The sequence below is a fragment of the Erinaceus europaeus genome, chromosome 15 (genome assembly GCF_950295315.1).
Source record: "Erinaceus europaeus chromosome 15, mEriEur2.1, whole genome shotgun sequence".
In the NCBI taxonomy this organism is placed as follows: domain Eukaryota; kingdom Metazoa; phylum Chordata; class Mammalia; order Eulipotyphla; family Erinaceidae; genus Erinaceus; species Erinaceus europaeus.
In genome coordinates this window covers 19,018,527-19,038,667 of record NC_080176.1, presented here as the reverse complement: position 1 = coordinate 19,038,667, position 20,141 = coordinate 19,018,527, and the positions used below count along the sequence as shown (strand labels likewise).

The 20,141-nt window shown below is 48.4% G+C and overlaps 2 protein-coding genes across 3 annotated transcripts; both read left to right on the top strand.

The window, feature by feature from the left end:
• Positions 1 to 4,052: 4,052 nt before the first annotated feature.
• ZNF785 (zinc finger protein 785) lies at positions 4,053 to 7,431 on the top strand. The gene is made up of 3 exons (XM_007536169.3): positions 4,053 to 4,408; positions 4,517 to 4,645; positions 6,312 to 7,431. Exons 1-3 carry the CDS (start codon positions 4,204 to 4,206, stop codon positions 7,175 to 7,177), a joined length of 1,200 nt encoding a protein of 399 aa, XP_007536231.1. The 5' UTR covers positions 4,053 to 4,203; the 3' UTR covers positions 7,178 to 7,431.
• A 1,776-nt stretch (positions 7,432 to 9,207) lies between these two features.
• Positions 9,208 to 14,127, top strand: ZNF688 (zinc finger protein 688). 2 transcript variants are annotated; one of them, XM_007536144.3, is made up of 3 exons: positions 9,209 to 9,847; positions 10,124 to 10,237; positions 12,891 to 14,127. In XM_007536144.3, exons 1-3 carry the CDS (start codon positions 9,649 to 9,651, stop codon positions 13,391 to 13,393), a joined length of 816 nt encoding a protein of 271 aa, XP_007536206.1. In that variant the 5' UTR covers positions 9,209 to 9,648; the 3' UTR covers positions 13,394 to 14,127. The 2 variants fall into 2 exon arrangements, with proteins under 2 accessions (XP_060029086.1, XP_007536206.1); XM_060173103.1 differs by lacking the exon at positions 10,124 to 10,237 and having other exon boundaries at positions 9,208 to 9,847.
• The last annotated feature ends 6,014 nt before the right edge of the window (positions 14,128 to 20,141 follow it).

Below are 20,141 nucleotides of genomic sequence, written 5' to 3'. Positions count from 1 at the left end.
TCCAGACAGCGAGGTTCCATTCCAGGAGGGCAGCAAGTTAGATAACCCAATACACTTTAGTCATCAAATTGGGTGCTGCCTCCCTCCCCGACAGGCGCTCTGGGGCACAGTGACAACAGTGTGTCTTAATCTCTGCTGGGTCTCTGCTGCCCACCCCAGTAGGCTCTCAGTAAAACGTTACTGATGAACAAGGCTGGGCACTTCACCCCAGGTAGCTGCACCAATATGGAATTTCTCAACAACCTAGTTTATCTCCCCACAACTATAGTGGGTCCGTCTTCCTCTGTTGCCTCTTCCTCTAACTCTGAGCTCAGCCCCAGAGTGGGGGAATGGCCAGGAAGCACAGCTTTTGTACTGTACTGACCTCTCTTCTGATATTTTGCAAGTTCATTGTAATTGCTTCTGCTTGGATGATACACAGCCTCCAGGCAGGGGGCATATTGATTTGGTTATCATTAAAATGGCTGATGGTAGTCCGGGAGATGGCGCATTGATAAAGCTTTGGACTCTCAAGCATGAGGTCCGAGTTCGATCCCCAGCAGCACATGTGCCAGAGTGATGTCTGGTTATTTCTCTCTCCTCCTGTCTTTCTCATAAATAAATTACATCTTAAAAAAAAAAAAAAAAGGCTGATGAATGAGTTCTGTTCCCTGTTGAAATGACTTTTTTTTTTTTCCTTTTTTTTACCAGAGCACTGTTCAGCTCTGGCTTATGGTGGTATGGGAGATTGAACCTGGGACTCTGGAGCCTCAGGCATGAGAGTCTGTTTGCATAACCATTATGCTATCTACCCTCCACCCGTGACATGACTGTTTATAAAGGGTAAAAACTGGGGACTGGGTGATGGCACACACAGTTAAGCACACACCTCACCATGTGCAGCGACCTGGGTTCAAGCCCCTGCTCCCCACCTGCAATGGGGAATCTTCCTAAATGGTAGAGCAGTGCTCCAGGTATTTTTTTCTCTCTCCCTCTCTGTCGCCCTCCCTCCTCATTTTCCCTATGTCCAGTCAAAATAAAAAGGAAGGAGAGGGGTTGGGCAATGGCAAACTGGGTTGAGGACACTCAAGGGTCTGAGTTCCAGCCCCCAGTCCACATCTACAAGGAAGAGAAGCTTCATGAGCAGTGAAGCAGTGCTGCAGGTGTCTCTTTCTTGCTCCCTCTCTACCCCTCCTCAGCTTCTTTCCTCATATATAAGGCTCGTGAACATAACTGTGCATGGACTTCCACTTCCTTATGCTCTTTCAGGGACTTTGCCCAGGACTGGAGAGACAACACAGTAGTAGCACACAAGACTTAGTTGCATGTGAGTCATCCCTATCTGGATCTCCGGCACAGCTACAGCCAGAGATGAGTGCTGTGCTGGTCAAAAAAATTCATTTCATGGGACCCCAGAGGTGGTGCAGTGGATACAGCCTGGGTCTCTCAATCATGAGGTCCCAAGTTTGATCCCTGGCATCATATGCCAGAGTGATACTCTGGATCCTTCTCTTTGATCAATAAAAATTTCAAAGAGAGAGGGATGGGTGGTGGTGCACCTGGCTGAGCGCATATGTTACAATTCGTAAAGAGCCAGGTTCAAGCCCCCAATCCCCACCTGCAGGGGGTAACTTAACAAGTGATGAAGTAGCCCTGCATGTGTCTATCTGTCTTCCTTTCTGTCTCCTCCTTCCCTCTCAATTTCTGTCTCTAACCAACCAACAAACAAAAATTTTAAAGGATGTAGGGGAGGGTGCAGAGGACATAGCATAATGGTTATGAAAAAGGATTTTATGCTTGTGGTCCAGGAGGTGGCGCAGTAAATAAAGCATTGGAGCTTTATCTACTGAGGTTCCCGAGTTCAATCCCCAGTAGCACATGTACCAGAGTGATGTCTGGTTATTTCTCTCTCCTCCTATCTTTCTCTTTAATAAATAAAATCTGAAAAAAAATTAAATTAAAAAAAAGGCTTTTATGCTTGAGGTTTGTAGTTTCAGGTTCAACCCCTCCCCTTACTACAATAAGCCAAAGCTTAACAATGCTCTTGTTTAAAAACACACACACACATATGGCTGGGGACATAGCACAATGGTTAGGCAAAAAGATTTCCATGCCTGAGGCATGAAAGGTCTCAAGTTCAATCCTCAGCACTACTCCCCCTAAACCAGAGTTGAGTAGTAACCTGGTAAAAACAACAAAAATGGGGAGTTGGGCGGTAGCGCAGCGAGTTAAGTGCACGTGGCACAAAGCACAAGGACTAGCAGAAGGTTCTTGGTTCAAGCCCCCAGCTTCGCAACCGCAGGGGAGTCGCTTCACAGGCGGTGAGCAGGTCTACCGGTGTCTGTCTCTCCTCTCTGTCTTCCCCTCTTCTCTCCATTTCTCTCTGTCCTATCTAACAACGACATCAATAACAGCAATAATAATTACAACAAACAAGGGCAACAAAAGGGAAAATAAGTATTTAAAAACAACAAAAATGAACAAAGGGGGGCCAGCGGTAGCCCAGCGGGTTAAGCGCACATGGTGCAAAGCGCAAGGAAAGGCATAAGGTATAAGGATGCTGCTTGAGCCCCCCCTCCTGTAGGGGAGGTTGCTTCACAAGTGGTGAAACAGGTCTGCAGGTGTCTTTGTCTTCCCCTCCTCTCTCCATTTCTCTCCTATCCAACAACAACGACATGAATAACTACAACAACAATAAACAAGGGCAACAAAAGGGAAAAACAAAACAAAACAAATTTAATGAACAAAGAGTGGTGGTGCAGTGGATAAAGCATGAAATCCTGAGTTCGATCCCTGGTATTGCATGTGCCAGAGTGATACTCTGGTTCTCTCTTAATAAAAAATTTTAAACTCTATTTTAGCTTTATGGTTTCAAGAACTCCTTATTCAGAATGTACACATCATCAACCGATAGTCATGCTCAAATCTGTGTTAAAAACAAACAAGGGGGTTGGAAGAAGCAGGAGAAACAGCATAATAGTTATGCAAAGATACTCTCATGCCTGATGCTTAAGCAAGTGTGGCATGCACAGGGCCCAGATTTATTTACTTATTTATATTTTACTTACAGTTCAACGCTATATCCGCTGTGCCACCTCCTGGGACACTATCACTTGCATTCACTAAGTGCTGGAAACAGGACCCCAAAAGGACAGGACTGGCCACATGATGACCCAAGAGTAGGAAACGGGAGGTAGATCTGCACAAGGCTCCTGCTCCCTTTGCGTTCTGTGCTGCAACAATCTTTCCCTTCCTATTAGAAGGTGACAGGCTTGGCTTTCCGTGGCGACCGGGCAGCGAGTCCTTCTTGGGCTTCAAACTTCGCCCTAACAGCAGAGCCTAGAGGCCACAAGGGGACTTTGAACTCCCTATCTTGTCGCCCCGGATCACTTCATCTGTTTTGTTTTTTTTCTTTTAAGAATTTATTTATTCATGAGAGAGATAGGCAGAAAGAGAAAGAAACAGCCACCACTCTGGTACATGTGCTGCCGGGGATCGAACTCAGAACCTCATGTTTGAGAGTCTAGTGCTTAGTCGCTGCGCCACCTCCCGGACCACTTCATCTATTGTTTTAACTGTCCCTCGACTTTAGCGTCTGTAAAAGGGGAGCCATGTGTGACAGCGAGGACAGACCTCGTCAGTGCTGGGCGGGAAGCGGGAGCCCCCCGAGCCGGGACAGACCTGACCGCCCTGGGCTCCGCCACCTTCAGATGCGCCTCCTCTTCCTCGCCCCTCACCTTTTACTCACCTCCAAGCCCCGATATCGGGCCTGCCCGTAGGAAGGCCCATGTAAGTAGCAGAAAGTAATACTTTCAACCCGTCAGAACCTCTCACGTAGGACGAAGCTGTCGCAAAAAGCGAACCAAGACAGACTGCGCTGCCCTTCCCGGCGCAGACCAGGTCTCCGCAGTCAGCCTTTCAAAGCTGCCGCTCCCCAAAGGCCAATCACAGTAGCCCTTCCTTCCCCACTCCCAACACTATCCAATCAGTGCACGTCTCCCTGAGGCTTGTTCCGCTGCAGGGCCCAACCTCCCTCGCGGTGCTCTCTGGGTAGTAAGGGTGGAAAGGCGAGTTAAGGGCCGTTGAGGCCGGGGGGGCGCCATCTTAGTTAAGAGCAAGGACTACGGGTCCTTTAAGGCATTTTTTTTTCCCCCGGGGAAAAACCGTAGCGTTTGCACAAAATCCTGGAAGCGTCTTTCTTTGAGAAGCACTCAGGGAGCTTCTATGGCTCCGCCTCTGGCCCGCGTCCGGGCGGATGGCTCCGGGCTGGGCGGGCCGGGAAGCAGGAGGGGGAGCCGCTCAGAGGCGCTGAGCTTCGCGGACGTGTCCGTGAGCTTCTCCCGGGAGGAGTGGGGGTGTCTGCGGCCGGCGCAGAAGGCCTTGTACCGGGACGTGATGCGGGAGACCTGCGGGCTCCTGGGCGCGCTCGGTGAGGACCCTTCCCCCGGGGGAAGGCGCGACCAGTGTCCCCAGAGGCGAGTGGGTCCCGGGAAGGCACCTCTGGGGTCTCAGCGGCGCCACTCTTTTCCCTCCGCAGGACTTTCAGGCCCCAAACCCGCTTTTATCTCCTGGTTGGAAGGCGAGATGGAGGCGTGGAGCCCCGAGGCCCACGAGCCCGAGAGGGAGAGCCGAGCAGCCGACGCCAGAGACGAGGGGGAAGGAGCAGGTACTTTGCACTCTGAGAGCCGCCTGCCCGCCACCTGGACTCTCAGCACCGCCCTCCGGAGCCCGGTCGCCCTGCGCCTCCCCTGCAGAAAGGCGCCCAAGTACTGCGAAGTACCAGCAGCTGAGTTGGGATTTGCAGCACCACCGAATCGGACTGCAAACACCTCAGTTTATTTTTTAGGTTTTTTTGTTTTTGCTTGTGATTAATAGTAGGTTACAAGATTGTAAGATTGCAACATGTAGTTCCACACCACACCTACCACCAGAGTTCTGTATCGCCACCTCCCCTCCCAAAGATAATCACCATAGACCATAGTTTTTTGTTTTTTCCTAAATCTTTCTTTATTGGAGAGAGACAGCCAAAAATCGAGAGGGTAGGGGGAGATAGAGAGAGAAAGAGACACCTGCAGCCCTGCTTCACCACTCACAAAGTTGTCTCTCTGCAGGTGGGGACTGGGGGTTCCAACCCGGGTCCTTGTGCATTGTCTTTGTATAACCACTCTGTTGTCTCCCCTGCCCATAATAATAATTTTTTAAAGATTTATTTTACTGAATAATAGAGGAAGGAGAGCTCACTGGAAACTCATTCTAGTATAATGCAATTCCAGGCATCAATCTTAGGGCCTCATGCTTGTAAGCCCAGCACTTGAGCCATTCTGATATCTGCACTGCTGCAACTGATTTCTGTTGTGTGATAAAAATGAAGACAAAAAGATTCTTTTAGGGTCTGCATTATTCAGATTACAACATGATGCTTTGTTGTTCTGTTTTTTGTTTTGTTTTGTTGTTGTTGTTTTGAGTTATCATTGAGGCTTCACTACTCTGGGATGACTTGTTTTTGTTTTGGTTTGTACCAGGGCACTGCTTAACTGTGGCTTACAGGACGCTGGAGCCTCAGGCATGAGAGTCTGTTTGCATAACCATTATGCTATCTCCCTACCCCTCTCAAATTTTCTGTCCTTTCAAATAAAAGAAGTTTCTAAATATATAGCTATTTTGCAAAGAGATTAGAAACAGGTTCAGAATTGTAAGCCCTGAGAAGATTGTCACATTCACTGTGTGACAGATAGTCTAGGGGTTTGATGTGGTCAACTTCTCCATTTAGCTGTAGATGTCAGAGCTGTCCCCAGACGATGATGTTTGCTGTAAAAGGAAATGGGTTGGGGAAGGGGCTGGGTGGTGCTGCACCTGGCTGAGCGCACATATTACAGTGCACAAGAACCCTGGGTTCAAGCCCCTGGTCCCCACCTGTAGGGGAAAGCTTTGCGAGTGGTGAAGCAGGGCTGCAGGTGTCTTCTCTGTCTCTCTCCCTCTATCTCCCCTTCCTCTCCATTTCTGACCATCTCTATCCAATAAATAAATAAAAATAAAAAAGAAAACGGGGTGGGAAGACAGCATAATGCTTATGCTAAAGGACTGATGCCTGAGGGGCCAACATCCCAGGTTCAGTCCCCGGCACTGCCAAGAGCCAGAGCTGAGCGGTACTCATATATCACTCATATATTATCCCACCTCTCTGGCCACCTGTTTGCTTTTATTCCTGCTCGCCATGGGTCTCTGAGTTCCCAGTTACTGAGTCTCATTCCCCGGGAGCCAATCCTACTGCTTCCCAAGACAGACCATAAGCATGCTACTAAGGTTCAAGACTTGTTTCTGTCCTCTCTCAGGATCCAGGAATGTGGGTGAAGAGAAGGGAAGGCCAACCAGGAAGCCGAAGCAGAAAGAGCTGAAACGTAAGGGTGTGTCTCTCAAGAAGTGGCTGTCACCCCAGAGGCCACCTAGCTCCCGTCACCAAGCCACCCGTGGGAAGGCTCGGCAGAAGGGTACCACTAGCCGGAGACCCCCCTACACCTGCCCGGACTGTGGTCGCACCTTCAGCTACCCCTCGGTCCTCGCCAGGCACCAGCAGATCCACTCCGGGGAACGGCCTTTCTCCTGTGACCAGTGCCCGGCCCGTTTCTCCCAACGCCGCTACCTGCTGCGGCACCTGCGAGTCCACAGTGGTGAAAAACCCTACTCCTGCTTCCGCCAGCGGGGCTCCCTGGCCACCCACCAGCGCCCCCGCACCGGGGAGAAGCCTCACCCGTGTCCCTTCTGCAAGCGCCGCTTCTCTTACCCCTGCCTGCTGGCGGTGCACCAGCGCAAGCACACAGGGGAGAAGCCCTACAGCTGCACCCACTGCGGCCTCCGCTTTGCCCAGGCCTCCCTGCTGGTCATCCACCGGCGCTCCCACACCGGGGAGAAGCCCTACTCCTGCCCCGACTGCGGCCTGCGCTTCACCTACTGCTCCCTCCTCTTGAGTCACCGGCACATCCACTCCGATAGCCGGCCTTTCTCCTGCCCCGAGTGCGGGAGAAGCTTCAAGCGCAAGTATGGCATGGAGGCGCACCGCTGGACCCACCGCGCTGCGGGTCAGCGGCGCGGGTGGCGGCGACTTGGAGTAGGGCTTACGGAGCCTGTTGCTGTTTTTAAGGGGCAGGACCCCCCGGTCTATTTCCGCTACTTTCCAAATATTTTCCAAGAGTGTGGCTGACAATGCTTACAGGAGGTGATTGGAGTTTTCTTCTAAAGGAGAGAGACTAGGTCCGCACCATTTAGAGGTTACAGAAGGAGAGTAGACATTTAAGGAAAATAAAAGTCTGTGTTTGGAGCATGGAGAGAACAGAATGGTTTGTACAAAAGACTTTCATGCCCGAGACTCCAAAGACCCAGGTTCAAACCCCAGCACCACCAGATTATGCCAGAGCCGAGCAGCACTCTGCTAAATAAATAAATAAATAAATTTTAGAAAGTCTGTGTTTGGAAATGAGCGGAGGTAAGTGGACACAGAGGGGTGGTCCTTTTGGAGAAAGAGGCAGAATTGGGGCCGGGTGGTAGTGTACCTGGCTAAGCACTCACATCACAGTGCACAAGGACCTGGGTTCAAACCTCTGGTCCCCACCTGCAGGGGGAAAGCTTCAGGAGTGGTGAAGCAGGGTTTGCAGGTGTCTGTCTCCTCCTCTATTTCTTCTTCCCTTTTCAGTTTCTGTCTCTAATAAACGAATAAATAAGTAAATAAATGAATGGAAATTTTATTAAAGAAGAAGAAAGCAGCAGAATCCTGAAGAGCTGCCTGAGGTCTGAAGCCACTTTGTGAGACTTCCGGTTCTCACAGGACCAAGCTCAACTCTGAGTTCCTTTGCTGCAGTCCGTTCAGCTACCGGGTTTTTTCTTTCTGGCTTCTCTCTCTTCAGTCCCACAGAGATGCGGCTCCTCTAGACACAAGAGTCTACTAAAGCAGCCCTCGCACACTTTGGGGATCCCCTTCAAGTGTTTACTCAAGGACAGTCTCTGCTGGGGAAAAGTCACTCATAGATTGTCTTTTTCGAATATTTAGAGAGGAAGAGAGAGAACCAGAGCAAGTACATTATCCAAGTGATCTATCTTGCTGGCCCCAGGTGAAACAAGGAAGCCGGCAAGGAAACACGTGCTGCTCCAAGTCATTGTGGACTCTGGGCTCAACAGGTGACCAGAGACAGGAGAGGGCCCCAGTGTTCCAAAGTGCATCTTGATGACATGCTCTCCTCCTCCAGATACTTACATGTTTCTGAATGTTTTCTCCGGCTACAACACCTTGAATATAATAATGCCCCCCCCCTTTGTTGCCCTTGTTGTTTATCGTTGTTGTAGTTATTATTGCCGTTATTGCTGTCATTTTTGGATAGGACAGAGAAATCGAGAGAGGACGGGAAGACGGGGAAAGACATCTGCAGCCCTGCTTCACCACTTGTGAAGCGACCCCCCTGCAGGTGGAGAGTCAAGGGCTTGAACCGGGTTATTTAATTTTTTTTCAGGAATTCACAAATTGACAATAACCAATAGTAAATTATGGGCCTGGGTGGTGGTGCGCCTGGTTAAGTGCACAAGGACCCGGGTACACTACCATTATCATCATCACTCTCTGGCTGCCGTTTTTATAATTCTCTACTTAAAAAAAAATATTCATTAGTTAATTAGTTAATGAAAGGGGTGGCCAGGGAGATATTATACTGGTTATGCAAAAAGCTTTCCTGTCTGAGACTGCGCTCCTAGGTCCAACTCCCTCCTCCTTCCCCCAGCACCGTTAAGTCAGAGCTGTGCAGTGTTTTGGTTTAAAAATAGATTGATGATGATAAAGAACCAGTGCATCCCTCCGCTACATGCAATGCCGATTCCCTAGAGTTCAAAGCTTAACCCATTGCGTCACCTCCGGGTCCCTTTTTACTACTTTTTATTATTATTATTATTATTATTTTTTAAAGTCGAGTTCATTAATGTGGAAAACCATCACAATGTCAGTTTTCCCACCCCAGCTCCAGCCTGACCTAGCACATCCCTTCCCTCAAAGCCTGGTATCCTGAATCTACCCCCCTGGTCCCAGGGTCTGGCTGGGACCCAACTGATCCGAAGCCCCGAGCTCCAGCGCCGCGCTTTTCAAAGCCCCGCGGTCGCGCGCTCGGGCTGCGCGGCTTCCTGCTCGCAGCCAATCACCAGCGCTTGCGCGAAGTGGCGGCTCCATCTTTGTTGAGGGCAAGAAGGCGCCCCTGACTCCCCCAGTGTTCCTTCTCTTCCTTACACTCCCGCCGCTCCTCAAAGCCCACCTGCAGCCGCCTCGTATTCCAGGGCGAGTGGTCCAAGAGGCCAGAAAAGCCAGGCAAGATTCCTGGTTGCCATGGTCGAGAAGTGGCATCCTGAATAACGGTCAGTGACAACTGATACCAACATGGCGCCATGTTTTCTGAAGGCACCTTCCGGGTGGTTCCTTTGACCCGAGCGTCTAGGTCCGAGCTGCCATGGAGTGAATAAACACCGGATCGGGGCAGGGGGAGTGTCCCCATCAGCCTCCCCGCAGCCCTAACAGCCCGTCCTTGCCACTTCGGTCTCCCCGGCCGAGTTCGGACGCCGGGCTGGGGCCTCTCCCGCGAACTACGAAGGCCGACGCCAGGACGGGGAGCCGGCGGCCGCTGCTCCGGGCTGGGAGGCTCCATGGCGCCGCCCCCAGCCCCGCTCCTGGCGCTGAGACCCGGGCCCAGCGGGCCTGGCTGCTACAAGAAGCCCGCGGCCGTGAGGTTCGCCGACGTGGCCGTGTACTTCTCCCCGGAGGAGTGGGGGTGTCTGCGGCCCGCGCAGAGGACCCTGTACCGGGACGTGATGCGGGAGACCTACGGCCACCTGGGCGCGCTCGGTGAGGCCCCGGGTCAGAGCCCCCTCCTGCTCCACCGGGGTGCCCAGGGGAGATGGCACAGAAGAGTCGCTTGTGATGGGGATTGCGAGCCCCCCACCCCGCACTATTCCAGCAGCACCGCCACATCCCCATCCCCGGGTCTTCAGGTACCCCCTGTGGGAGGAGCCTGGCAGACCCTCGTCCTGGGTGAACCCAAGTTTGGAGAAGGTGTCCCCGCCCTGGCAGGGGGATGCCACCTTCCCGGGCCAGCCTCTGTGTGATCCTGTTCTCTCCCAGGATTCCCAGGCCCCAAACCAGCCCTGATCTCTTGGATGGAACAGGAGAGCGAGGTTTGGAGCCCTGCTGCCCAGGATCCAGAGGAGGGGGAGAGCCTGGGAGGAGCTCGGAGAGGTGAGGGATTGGCCCCAGTCTCACCACCACCTGGTGCTGCAGGGCTTCCACTTCAGCTAGGTTTTCTTTCAGACCCCCCCACTTGCAGCATCACTAACAGCCAACTGGTGTTGGGATGGTCCAGGCGGTCAGAAGGTAGACCTGGAGCAACCGTTTCAGAATGTGGGACAGTAGTCATATTGAGGCGAGAAGGTTGGAGTCCCAGTCCAGATTTCAGCACCCTCTCAGCACCATTCATTCTCCTCCTTCTCCAGGAATAACTAAAACTCCCTAAGAATGGAAGCAACTTCAGGTCTGACTTTTTTCATTCCTCAAGCAAAACAAAGTGAATCAAGAAAAAGTGCCCAGTAATTGATGCCTTGGCTCTTCTCCTTCCTTATCTTTTCACCCCCCCCCCAAGCTTATTTATTTTATTTTAATGAGTGAGAGAGAGACTGGAGCACTGCTCAGCTCTACCTCTGCCGGAGACTGAACCTGAGACCTCTGGGATCTCAGGCATGAAAATCTGGTGCATAAAGCACTGTACTATCTTCCTTGCCCTCTACCTCCATTTTCCCTTTTCTTTTTCATTTCTTTTTTATTGTCTTTATTTATTACAGAAATTGAGAGAGGGGGGTGATAGAGAGGGACAGAGACAGAGAGAGACACCTGCAACACTGCTTTAACACTTGCAAAGCTTCGCCTTTCAGGTGGGGACTGGGGGCTCAAACCTAGGTCCCTGAGCATTGCAACGTGTGCTCAACCAGGTGTGCCACCACCCAACCCCCCCTCCATTTTTTTTTTTCAAAAATTTTTTTAGATAAGTCTCAGACGGAGGGGGCTGGGCAGTGGTGTACCGGGTTAAGCACACATCGTTGGAAGCTCAAGGATCCGGGTTCGAGCACCCAGTTACCCCCCTGCGGGGGGTGGGTGTTGGCTTCACCAGCCATGAAGCAGGTCTGCAGGTGTCTATCTTTCTCTCTCCTTCTCTATCTTCTCCTCTCCTCTCAATTTCTCTCTGTCCTATCCAGTGGAAACACTGGCATCCAGGAGCCGTGGATTTGTAGTGTTTATACCAAGCCCCAGTAAACTCTGGAGGAAAGAAAGAAAAAGAAAGAAAGAAGGAGGGAAAGAGAAAGACCACAGCATCCATTTCTTCCAGTTCAGTGGGAGCTGGGTTTGAACGTAGGTCACACCATCGCTCTCTTTTACATCAATTTATTTATGAAAAAAGGAGGGGGGGAGGACCAGTGCATCACTCTGGCACATGGATCTGACACAGGAATCAAACTCAGGGCCTCATGCTTGATGGTCCAACTCTATTTATTGCACCACTTCCTGGGCTTAGTAAAGTGGTCTTGGAGGTGGTCCGGGAGGTGGCGCAGTGGTAAAGCTTTGGATGCTCAAGCATGAGGTCCCGAGTTCGATCCCCAGCTGCACACATGCCAGAGTGATGTCTGGTTCTTTCTCTCTCCTCCTATCTTTCTCATAAATAAATAAAATCTAAAAAAAAAAAAAAAAAAAAAAAAAAGGTCTCAGAGAAATGTGTTTTCTCTTCTTTGAAAGTCTTGCCCTTCAAAAACACGGTTTATTGAGTTATTTACTAAGTGTTTGACATTTAGACCTCCCAAGGCCAGGAGTTAAAGAAACCTTAATGATTTCCATCTGACACACAAGGAACCAGATCATTCTTTACTTTCCCCCTTTATTCTGATACAGTGAGAAACAGAGTAGGAGAGGGAGCCAGGTGGTGGTGCACCTGGTTGAACGCACATGTTACAGTGCGCAAGGACCCAGGTTCGAGCCCCCAGTCCCCACCTGCAAGGAGAAAAATTCACAAGTGGTAAAGCAGTGCTGCAGGTGTCTCTCTGGTCTCTCACTCTCTCTATCCCTCCCTCTCAATTTCTGACTGTATCCAATAAATAAAGATAATTTAAAAAATTTTTAAAGAAAAAAATAATAAAGAAACAGAGTAGGGGAGAGGAAATGGAGCAAAAGAGAGACACCTGCAGTACTGTTCCACTGCTCTTGAAGCTTCCCTCCTGCAAGTGGGGACTAGGGTCCTCATGCATGGTAACTTGTACCACCACCTGGCCCTAGAAATAAATCAATCTTAAGAGCTTTGAAAGGCAGGGGAGATAGCATAATGGTTATGCAATAGGCTTCTGTGTCTAAGACTCCAAGACCCCAGGTTCAATTCCCTGCAGCACCACAAGCCAGAGCTGAGCAGTATTGTGGTAAAAGAATAAATAAAGTTGAAAGAAAGTAAACAAAACCAGGGGCTGGGTGGGGGCGCACCTGTTTGCGAGCTCATGTAACAATAATTACGAACCCAGGTTCAAGCATCAGGTGGCCATCTGCGAGGGAGGGAAAGCTTCACAAGTAGTGAAGCAGTGCTGAAGATGTCTTTGTCTCTTTCCCTCTCTCTAGCTTCCCTTCCTCTCAATTTCTGGCTGTCTTTATCCAATAAATAAAGATAAGAATTTAAAAATACATATTTGAACTTTATTTACCCACCAAAGCCTGTGTTTTGTCCCTAGGCAGTGCTTTTCTGGCATTTCCCTGACTCATCAAACACACTATGCCTCCTCCCACCTCTACTCCCCCCCCAAAAAAAGAAAAAAACAGTCTGAGTAAGTGCGTTTTAAAATGTTACACAATTCCTGTTTCCCAGGAGACGGCCCAAACCAGAAGATGGAACTGGAGGGAGATCCTGGAACTGAGGGACCCAGAAAACCGCTGCTGGGTCAGGGGCTGCCTGGAGAATTGGCTAAACCCAAGCCAGACCAGCCAAAGGACAAGGCCTCGGCCGCGGCGCACCCCCCTGCCAGGACAGCCTGGGACCACCAGGGCGAGGCAGCCCAGGTTGATGCCCAGACGGGCCAGCGGCGTCACGTGTGCGCGGACTGTGGCCGGCGCTTCACCTACCCTTCGCTGCTGGTCAGCCACCGGCGCATGCACTCCGGCGAGCGGCCCTTCCCCTGCCCCGAGTGCGGCATGCGCTTCAAGAGGAAGTTCGCGGTGGAGGCGCACCAGTGGATCCACCGCTCCTGCTCTGGCGGGCGGCGGGGCCGGCGGCCTGGAATCCGGGCCGTGCCGGGGGCCCCGGTGCGCAGCGACCGAGACCCGCCCGTGCTGTTTCGCCACTACCCGGACATCTTCGAGGAGTGCGGCTGAAGCCCAGGCTGCCGGCCATGCAGGGGTCCCAGAGTTAGGTTCTTGAGCCCGGAACTTGGGAACCAAAACCCACAGTCCTTGGGCTGCCCGCAAGGAGTCAAGTTTCCAAACTTGTAAAAAAAAAATAAGAAAAAGTGCCTGTCAAGATTAAAGTCCAGGGCTAGGAAGAGAGCATAGTGGTTCTGCAAGACTTAGACTTTTATGCCTGAGGCATCAAAAGTCACAGGTTCAATCCCCAACACCACCATAAACCAGAGCTGAACAGTGATCTGGAGGGGGGAATCCAAATCGATTCAACGTGACACCCCTCTCCTATCTTAAGGAAACACAGGCAGGTGCTGGACTGTCAGCAGGTGCAGCCAACAACACCCCCACTGTCTCAGAAAACCCCTCTTGCTGTATATCAATATGATGGGTGAACACGGGGGGGGGGGGGCTTAGCTTGGAGAGGGCTCCGAGATGGGGAACACACTAAGCCCTGGCTTCACGGTGACAGCAGGGCACCGGGGGAGTGGAGTGGAGTGGGATGAAGGGACAGAAACCCTGCCTCAGCAGTGGGCAGAGGCAGAGCTGGTGAGTCCCAGACCCTCCCTGAGGCCCAGCTCCTCCTCGTCTGTAAAATGGGAGCAATGATATCTACCTCAAAAGGAGCAAGTTCCTCTGCAGACTGACCTTTTTTTAAATATAATATGTATGACCTAGTAAATGTGCAATAAACTGTTGCTGAAAATTAATTATGGCTAACATTAGTTCTTTTTTTTTTTTCCCTCCAGGGTTACTGCTGGGGCTCAGTGCCTGAACTACTAATCCACTGCTCCTGGTGGCCATCTTTTTTCCATTGTTGTTGCTGTTATTGTTGTTGGATATGACAGAAATGGAGAGAGGAGGGGAAGACAGAGAGGGAGAGAGAAAGATAGACATCTGCAGACCTGCTTCACCATTTGTGAAGCAAACCCCCCTGCAGATGGGGAGCTGGGGGCTTGAACCAGGATCCTTAGGCTGGTCCTTGTGCTTTCGAACTATATGCACTACCTCCTGGGCCCCCATATTTCTTTATTTTAATGAGAGTGAAAGAAGGATACAGGGAGTCGGGTGGTAGCGCAGCGGGTTAAGTGCATGTGGCACCAAACACAAGGACCTATGTAAGGATCTCGGTTCCAGCCTCCTGCTCCCCATCTGCAGGGGAGTCACTTCACAATCGGTGCAGCAGGTCTGCAGGAGTCTATCTTTCTCTCCCCCTCTGTCTTCCCTCTCTCCTATCCAACAACGACACAATAACAACAACAATGAAATGACAAGGGTAACAAAAAGGGAATAAATAAATAAATATTTTTAAAAGAAAGTAAGAAAGAAAGATACAGAAACACCCAGAGAAGAGGAGAGAGCATGTGAGGTGTCATGTGGTTTATGATGGTGCTGGAGACTGAACCTAGGACCTTTGGAGCCTCAGGCATGAAAGTCTTTTGCAGGGAGTCAGGTGGTAGTGCAGTGGGTAAAGCGCACATGGTGCGTGCCGGGCTAGCGAAGCGCAAGGACCAGCATAAAGATCCTGGTTCGAGCCCCCAGTTTCCCACCTGCAGGGGAGTCGCTTCACAATAGGTGAAGCAGGTCTGTAGGTGTCTTTCCCTCTCTGTCTTCCCCTCCTTCCTTCATTTCTCTCTGTCCTATCCAGCAATGACGACATGAATAACAACAACAATAATAACTACAACAAGGGCAACAAAAGGAAATAAATATTTTTTAAAGTCTTTTGCAGAACCATTATGCTATCTCCGCAACCCCAAGGTCAACATTTTACACCTCCGAAGTGTGAAGAAGCCTATTAAGAGGGAGGTGTGCACGTGGATAGGAGTCATGATTTGCAGGAGTTAACAGACTCAGGATATGAATTTTTTTTTTTCTCCAAATGTTACCACTCTAAGGCAGCAAAACTGGGAAGTGATATAAGCCCAGAGATTTCTTTCTTTCTTTTTTTTCCTCCAGCGTGATGGCTAATACTCGGTGCCTACACTATGAATCCAGTGCTCCAGGTGGCCACTTTCTTCCTGTTTTATTGACTAGGACAGAGAGAAATTGAGAGGGAAGGGGAAGACAGAGAGGGGGAGAGAAAGATAGACACCTGCAGACCTGCTTCACTGCTTGTGAAGCGACCCCCTGCAAGTGGGGATCGGGTGCTCTAACTGAACTGGGATCCTTGTGTGGGTCCTTGTGTTTTGTATTTTGTACACTTAACCCATTGCAACACTGTCCAGCCCCCCTTCCTTTTTTATTTATTATTGGATAAAGACAGAAATTTGAGAGGGAAAGGGAGGTAGAAAGGGACAGAGAGGACTTCCGGAGGCGGAGCTACGAGCAGCAGATCGCTTTCTCTCCTCTCCTCTCCTCTTCTCTCCTCTCCTCTCCTCTCCTCTCCTCTCCTCTCCTCTCCTCTCCTCTCCTCTCCCGGATCAACTAGGAATACCAGAGGAGACCACCCGGACCAAAACAGGACAGGACTAGAATGACCACAGGAACCCAGTAAATCACCCGTGAGTACAAACACGCGTGGCTGGTGACAGAGAGGAGAGAGGGGCCTAAGGAGAGATTAAGTGGCTGCTTAGTTCGACAGTTTGTCAGTGGAGACACCACCTCCAGTCTGCTCCACAACAAGGGGACAGCTGAAGGGAGGAGGAGGCTCCCCAGAGACTCACCAAGTGCAACTCTGAGTCTCCATTGCTACTGCCCTCAGAGTCTGGAGCAGCAACAGGGAGGGACACCAGGGTACAGAGATCTGACCTGGAAACTCAGGAGAAGACCTATGCCTCTCGGTGGCATAGCTGAGGGGCTGTGAAAGTCTCTATGCATAACCACTGGAGTATCTCTGCCACACCCTGCTTTATCTCTTGGTCAGGAGTCAGTGATTAAGCCAAGAAGCCTATTGATAGTTTAAAAGCCCTCAGGCTCCCATAGCCTACAGGGGAAAAAAAAAAGGCTTTTACACCACTGAACTCCAACTCAGGGATTGAAAAAACTGTTAACTTATATAAAATGGTTAAAACAACAAGAAAAAATATTGGAGACTCGAACCAGGACAAGAGTCCAGCTAAAAGTCCTCCAGAGGGTGAAGCACAAAACAACGAGTTCAACATCCAAACATTAGCTAAGGAAATAATAACAGGAGTGAGTAAAGAATTTGAAAAAATTGTAATCAGAAATGCAGGAACAACAAGTGAGAATATGGAAGAAAATTCTAATTATCTCATGGTTATTAGAGAGCTGAAAGCTGAAATCGCTGAGCTAAGAAGGCAACTAACTGAACAAGCTAAAACAGTATCAGAGCAGGGCAACAAAATAGATGAACTCCAGAAAGCAGTAGAGGGCAGAGAGAATAGAATCTATGAGGCTGAAGACAGAATTAGCAAGATTGAGGATGAATTAGAGACAACTAAAAAAGAAGTAAGAGATCTCAAAAAGAGATTAAGAGATGCTGAAAACAACAACAGAGTCCTATGGGATGACTTCAAAAGAAACAATATACGCATTATTGGCTTACCAGAGGAAGAAAGAGAAGGGGAGGAAGAAAGCATTCTCCAGGCCATAATAGCTGAAAATTTCTCTAGTCTAGACAACACCAAAGACATAAAGATTCAAGAAGCCCAGAGGGTCCCAAACAGAATTAACCCAGACCTAAAGACACCAAGACATGTCATACTTAGATTGGAAAGGAATAAGGATAAAGAAAGGATCCTCAAGGCTGCAAGAGAAAAACAAAGAGTCACCTACAAAGGAAAACCCATAAGATTAGCAGCAGACTTCTCCATACAAACACTACAGGCCAGAAGAGAATGGCAAGATATCTATCGAGTGCTCAATGAGAAAGGCTTTCAGCCAAGAATACTATATCCTGCTAGATTGTCATTCAGACTAGATGGAAGCATCAAAACCTTCTCAGACAAGCAACAGTTGAAGGAAGCAACCATCACCAAGCCTGCCTTGAAAGAAGTTCTGAAAGGTCTCCTATAAACAACCAGACCACCACAAATAGAACATATATCAAAACACTCTAAAACTCTACAAGAATGGCGTTAAAATATCTTCAATCTTTGATATCAATAAATATCAATGGACTGAATTCACCTATTAAAAGACACAGAGTAGGAAGATGGATCAGAAAACACAACCCAACAATATGTTGTCTACAGGAAACTCACCTAACGCAACAAGACAAACACAGACTTAAAGTGAAAGGATGGAAAACTATCATTCAAGCCAATGGCCCACAAAAAAGGGCAGGAACAGCTATTCTCATATCTGACATGATAGACTTTAAAATAGATAAGATTAAAAAAGATAGGAATGGACACTACTTACTGCTCAGAGGATCAGTCAATCAAGAGGACTTAACAATTATTAATATCTATGCACCCAATGAGAAGCCATCTAAATACATCAAACTTCTACTGAAAGAGCTACAGCAATATATTAACAGTAACACAATCATAGTAGGGGACTTCAACACCCCACTATCTCAACTTGACATATCATCCAGGCAGAAAATCAATAAAGACATAAGGGAGCTAAATGAAGAGATAGATAAACTAGAACTATTGGACATTTTCAGAGTCATTCATCTCAAGAAACTGGAATACACATTTTACTCAAATCCACATGGATCATTCTCAAGGATAGACCATATGTTAGGCCACAAAGACAGCATCAGCCTATTCAAGAGCACTGAAATCATCCCAAGCATCTTCTCAGACCACAGTGGAATTAAACTAACACTTAACAATCAACAAAAGATTAGAAACAGTGCCAAAATGTGGAAGCTCAACAGTACACTTCTTAACAACTTCTGGGTCAAAGAGGAAATCAAGGAAGAAATCAAAATGTTTCGAGAGTTCAATGAAAATGAAGACACAAGCTATCAAAATATTTGGGACACAGCTAAAGCAGTCCTAAGAGGGAAGTTCATAGCTATACAAGCACACATTAGGAAACAAGAAAAGGCACAAATAAACAGCCTGATTGCACATCTTAAAGACCTAGAAGAAGAACAACAAAGGAATCCTAAAGCAACCAGAAGGACAGAAATTACTAAAGTTAAGGCAGAAATAAATAACATTGAGAATAGGAAAACCATACAAAAGATCAATGAAAGTAAATGTTGGTTCTTTGAAAGAGTAAACAAAATCGACAAACCTTTAGCCAGACTCACAAAACAAAAAAAAGGAGAAGACCCAAATAAATCGGATAGTAAATGAAAGAGGAGAAATCACAACAGACACTGCAGAAATTCAACATATCATGCGAGGCTTCTATGAACAACTATATGCCACCAAGCTAGAGAACCTGCAAGAAATGAATGATTTCCTAGATACCTACCAACTTCCAAAACTAAGTAAAGAGGAAGTGGATAACATGAACAGGCCCATCACAGCTAATGAAATTGAAACAGTTATCAAAAATCTTCCCAAAAATAAAAGTCCTGGACCAGATGGTTTTACAAATGAATTCTACAAAACTTTCAAAGAAGAACTAATACCTCTACTTTTAAAAGTCTTCCAGAAGATTGAAGACACTGGAATACTCCCTGCCAGCTTCTATGAAGCCAACATCACCCTGATACCAAAAGCAGACAGGGACACAACCAAAAAAGAAAACTACAGACCAATATCTCTAATGAACATAGATGCGAAAATATTGAACAAAATTCTAGCCAACCGGATACAGCAGTATATCAAAAAGATTGTTCATCATGACCAAGTGGGGTTTATCCCAGGCATGCAAGGTTGGTTTAATATACGTAAATCAATCAATGTGATCTACCACATCAACAAAAGCAAGACCAAAAACCACATGGTCATATCAATAGATGCAGAGAAAGCCTTTGACAAAATACAACATCCCTTTATGATCAAAACACTACAAAAAATAGGAATAGATGGAAAATTCCTGAAGATAGTGGAGTCTATATATAGCAAACCTACAGCCAACATCATACTCAATGGTGAAAAATTGGAAGCATTTCCACTCAGATCAGGTACTAGACAGGGCTGCCCACTATCACCATTACTATTCAACATAGTGTTGGAAGTTCTTGCCATAGCAATCAGGCAGGAGCAAGGAATTAAAGGAATACAGATTGGAAGAGAAGAAGTCAAACTCTCCTTATTTGCAGATGACATGATAGTATACATGGAAAAACCTAAGGAATCTAGCAAGAAGCTTTTGGAAATCATCAGGCAATACAGTAATGTGTCAGGCTATAAAATTAACATTCAGAGAATGTTAATCCAAGCTTTGGGTCCATGATTGCTCAACAATTTGTTTGGCTTTGTATGTTAACTCTCTTTTCAGTCACCAGGTTCCAGGTGTCATCAGGATGCCGGCCAGACTTCCCTGGATTGAAGACACCACCAATGTGTCCTGGAGCTCAGCTTCCCCAGAGACCCATCCTACTAGGGAAAGAGAGAGGCAGACTGGGAGTATGGACCGACCAGTCAACGCCCATGTTCAGCGAGGAAGCAATTACAGAAGCCAGACCTTCTACCTTCTGCAACCCACAATGACCCTGGGTCCATGCTCCCAGAGGGATAGAGAATGGGAAAGCTATCGGGGGAGGGGGTGGGATATGGAGATTGGGCGGTGGGAATTGTGTGGAGTTGTACCCCTCCTACCCTATGGTTTTGTTAATTAATCCTTTCTTTAATTAAAAAAAAAAAAGATTATATACATTAAAAAAAAAAAAAGAAAGGGACAGAGACAC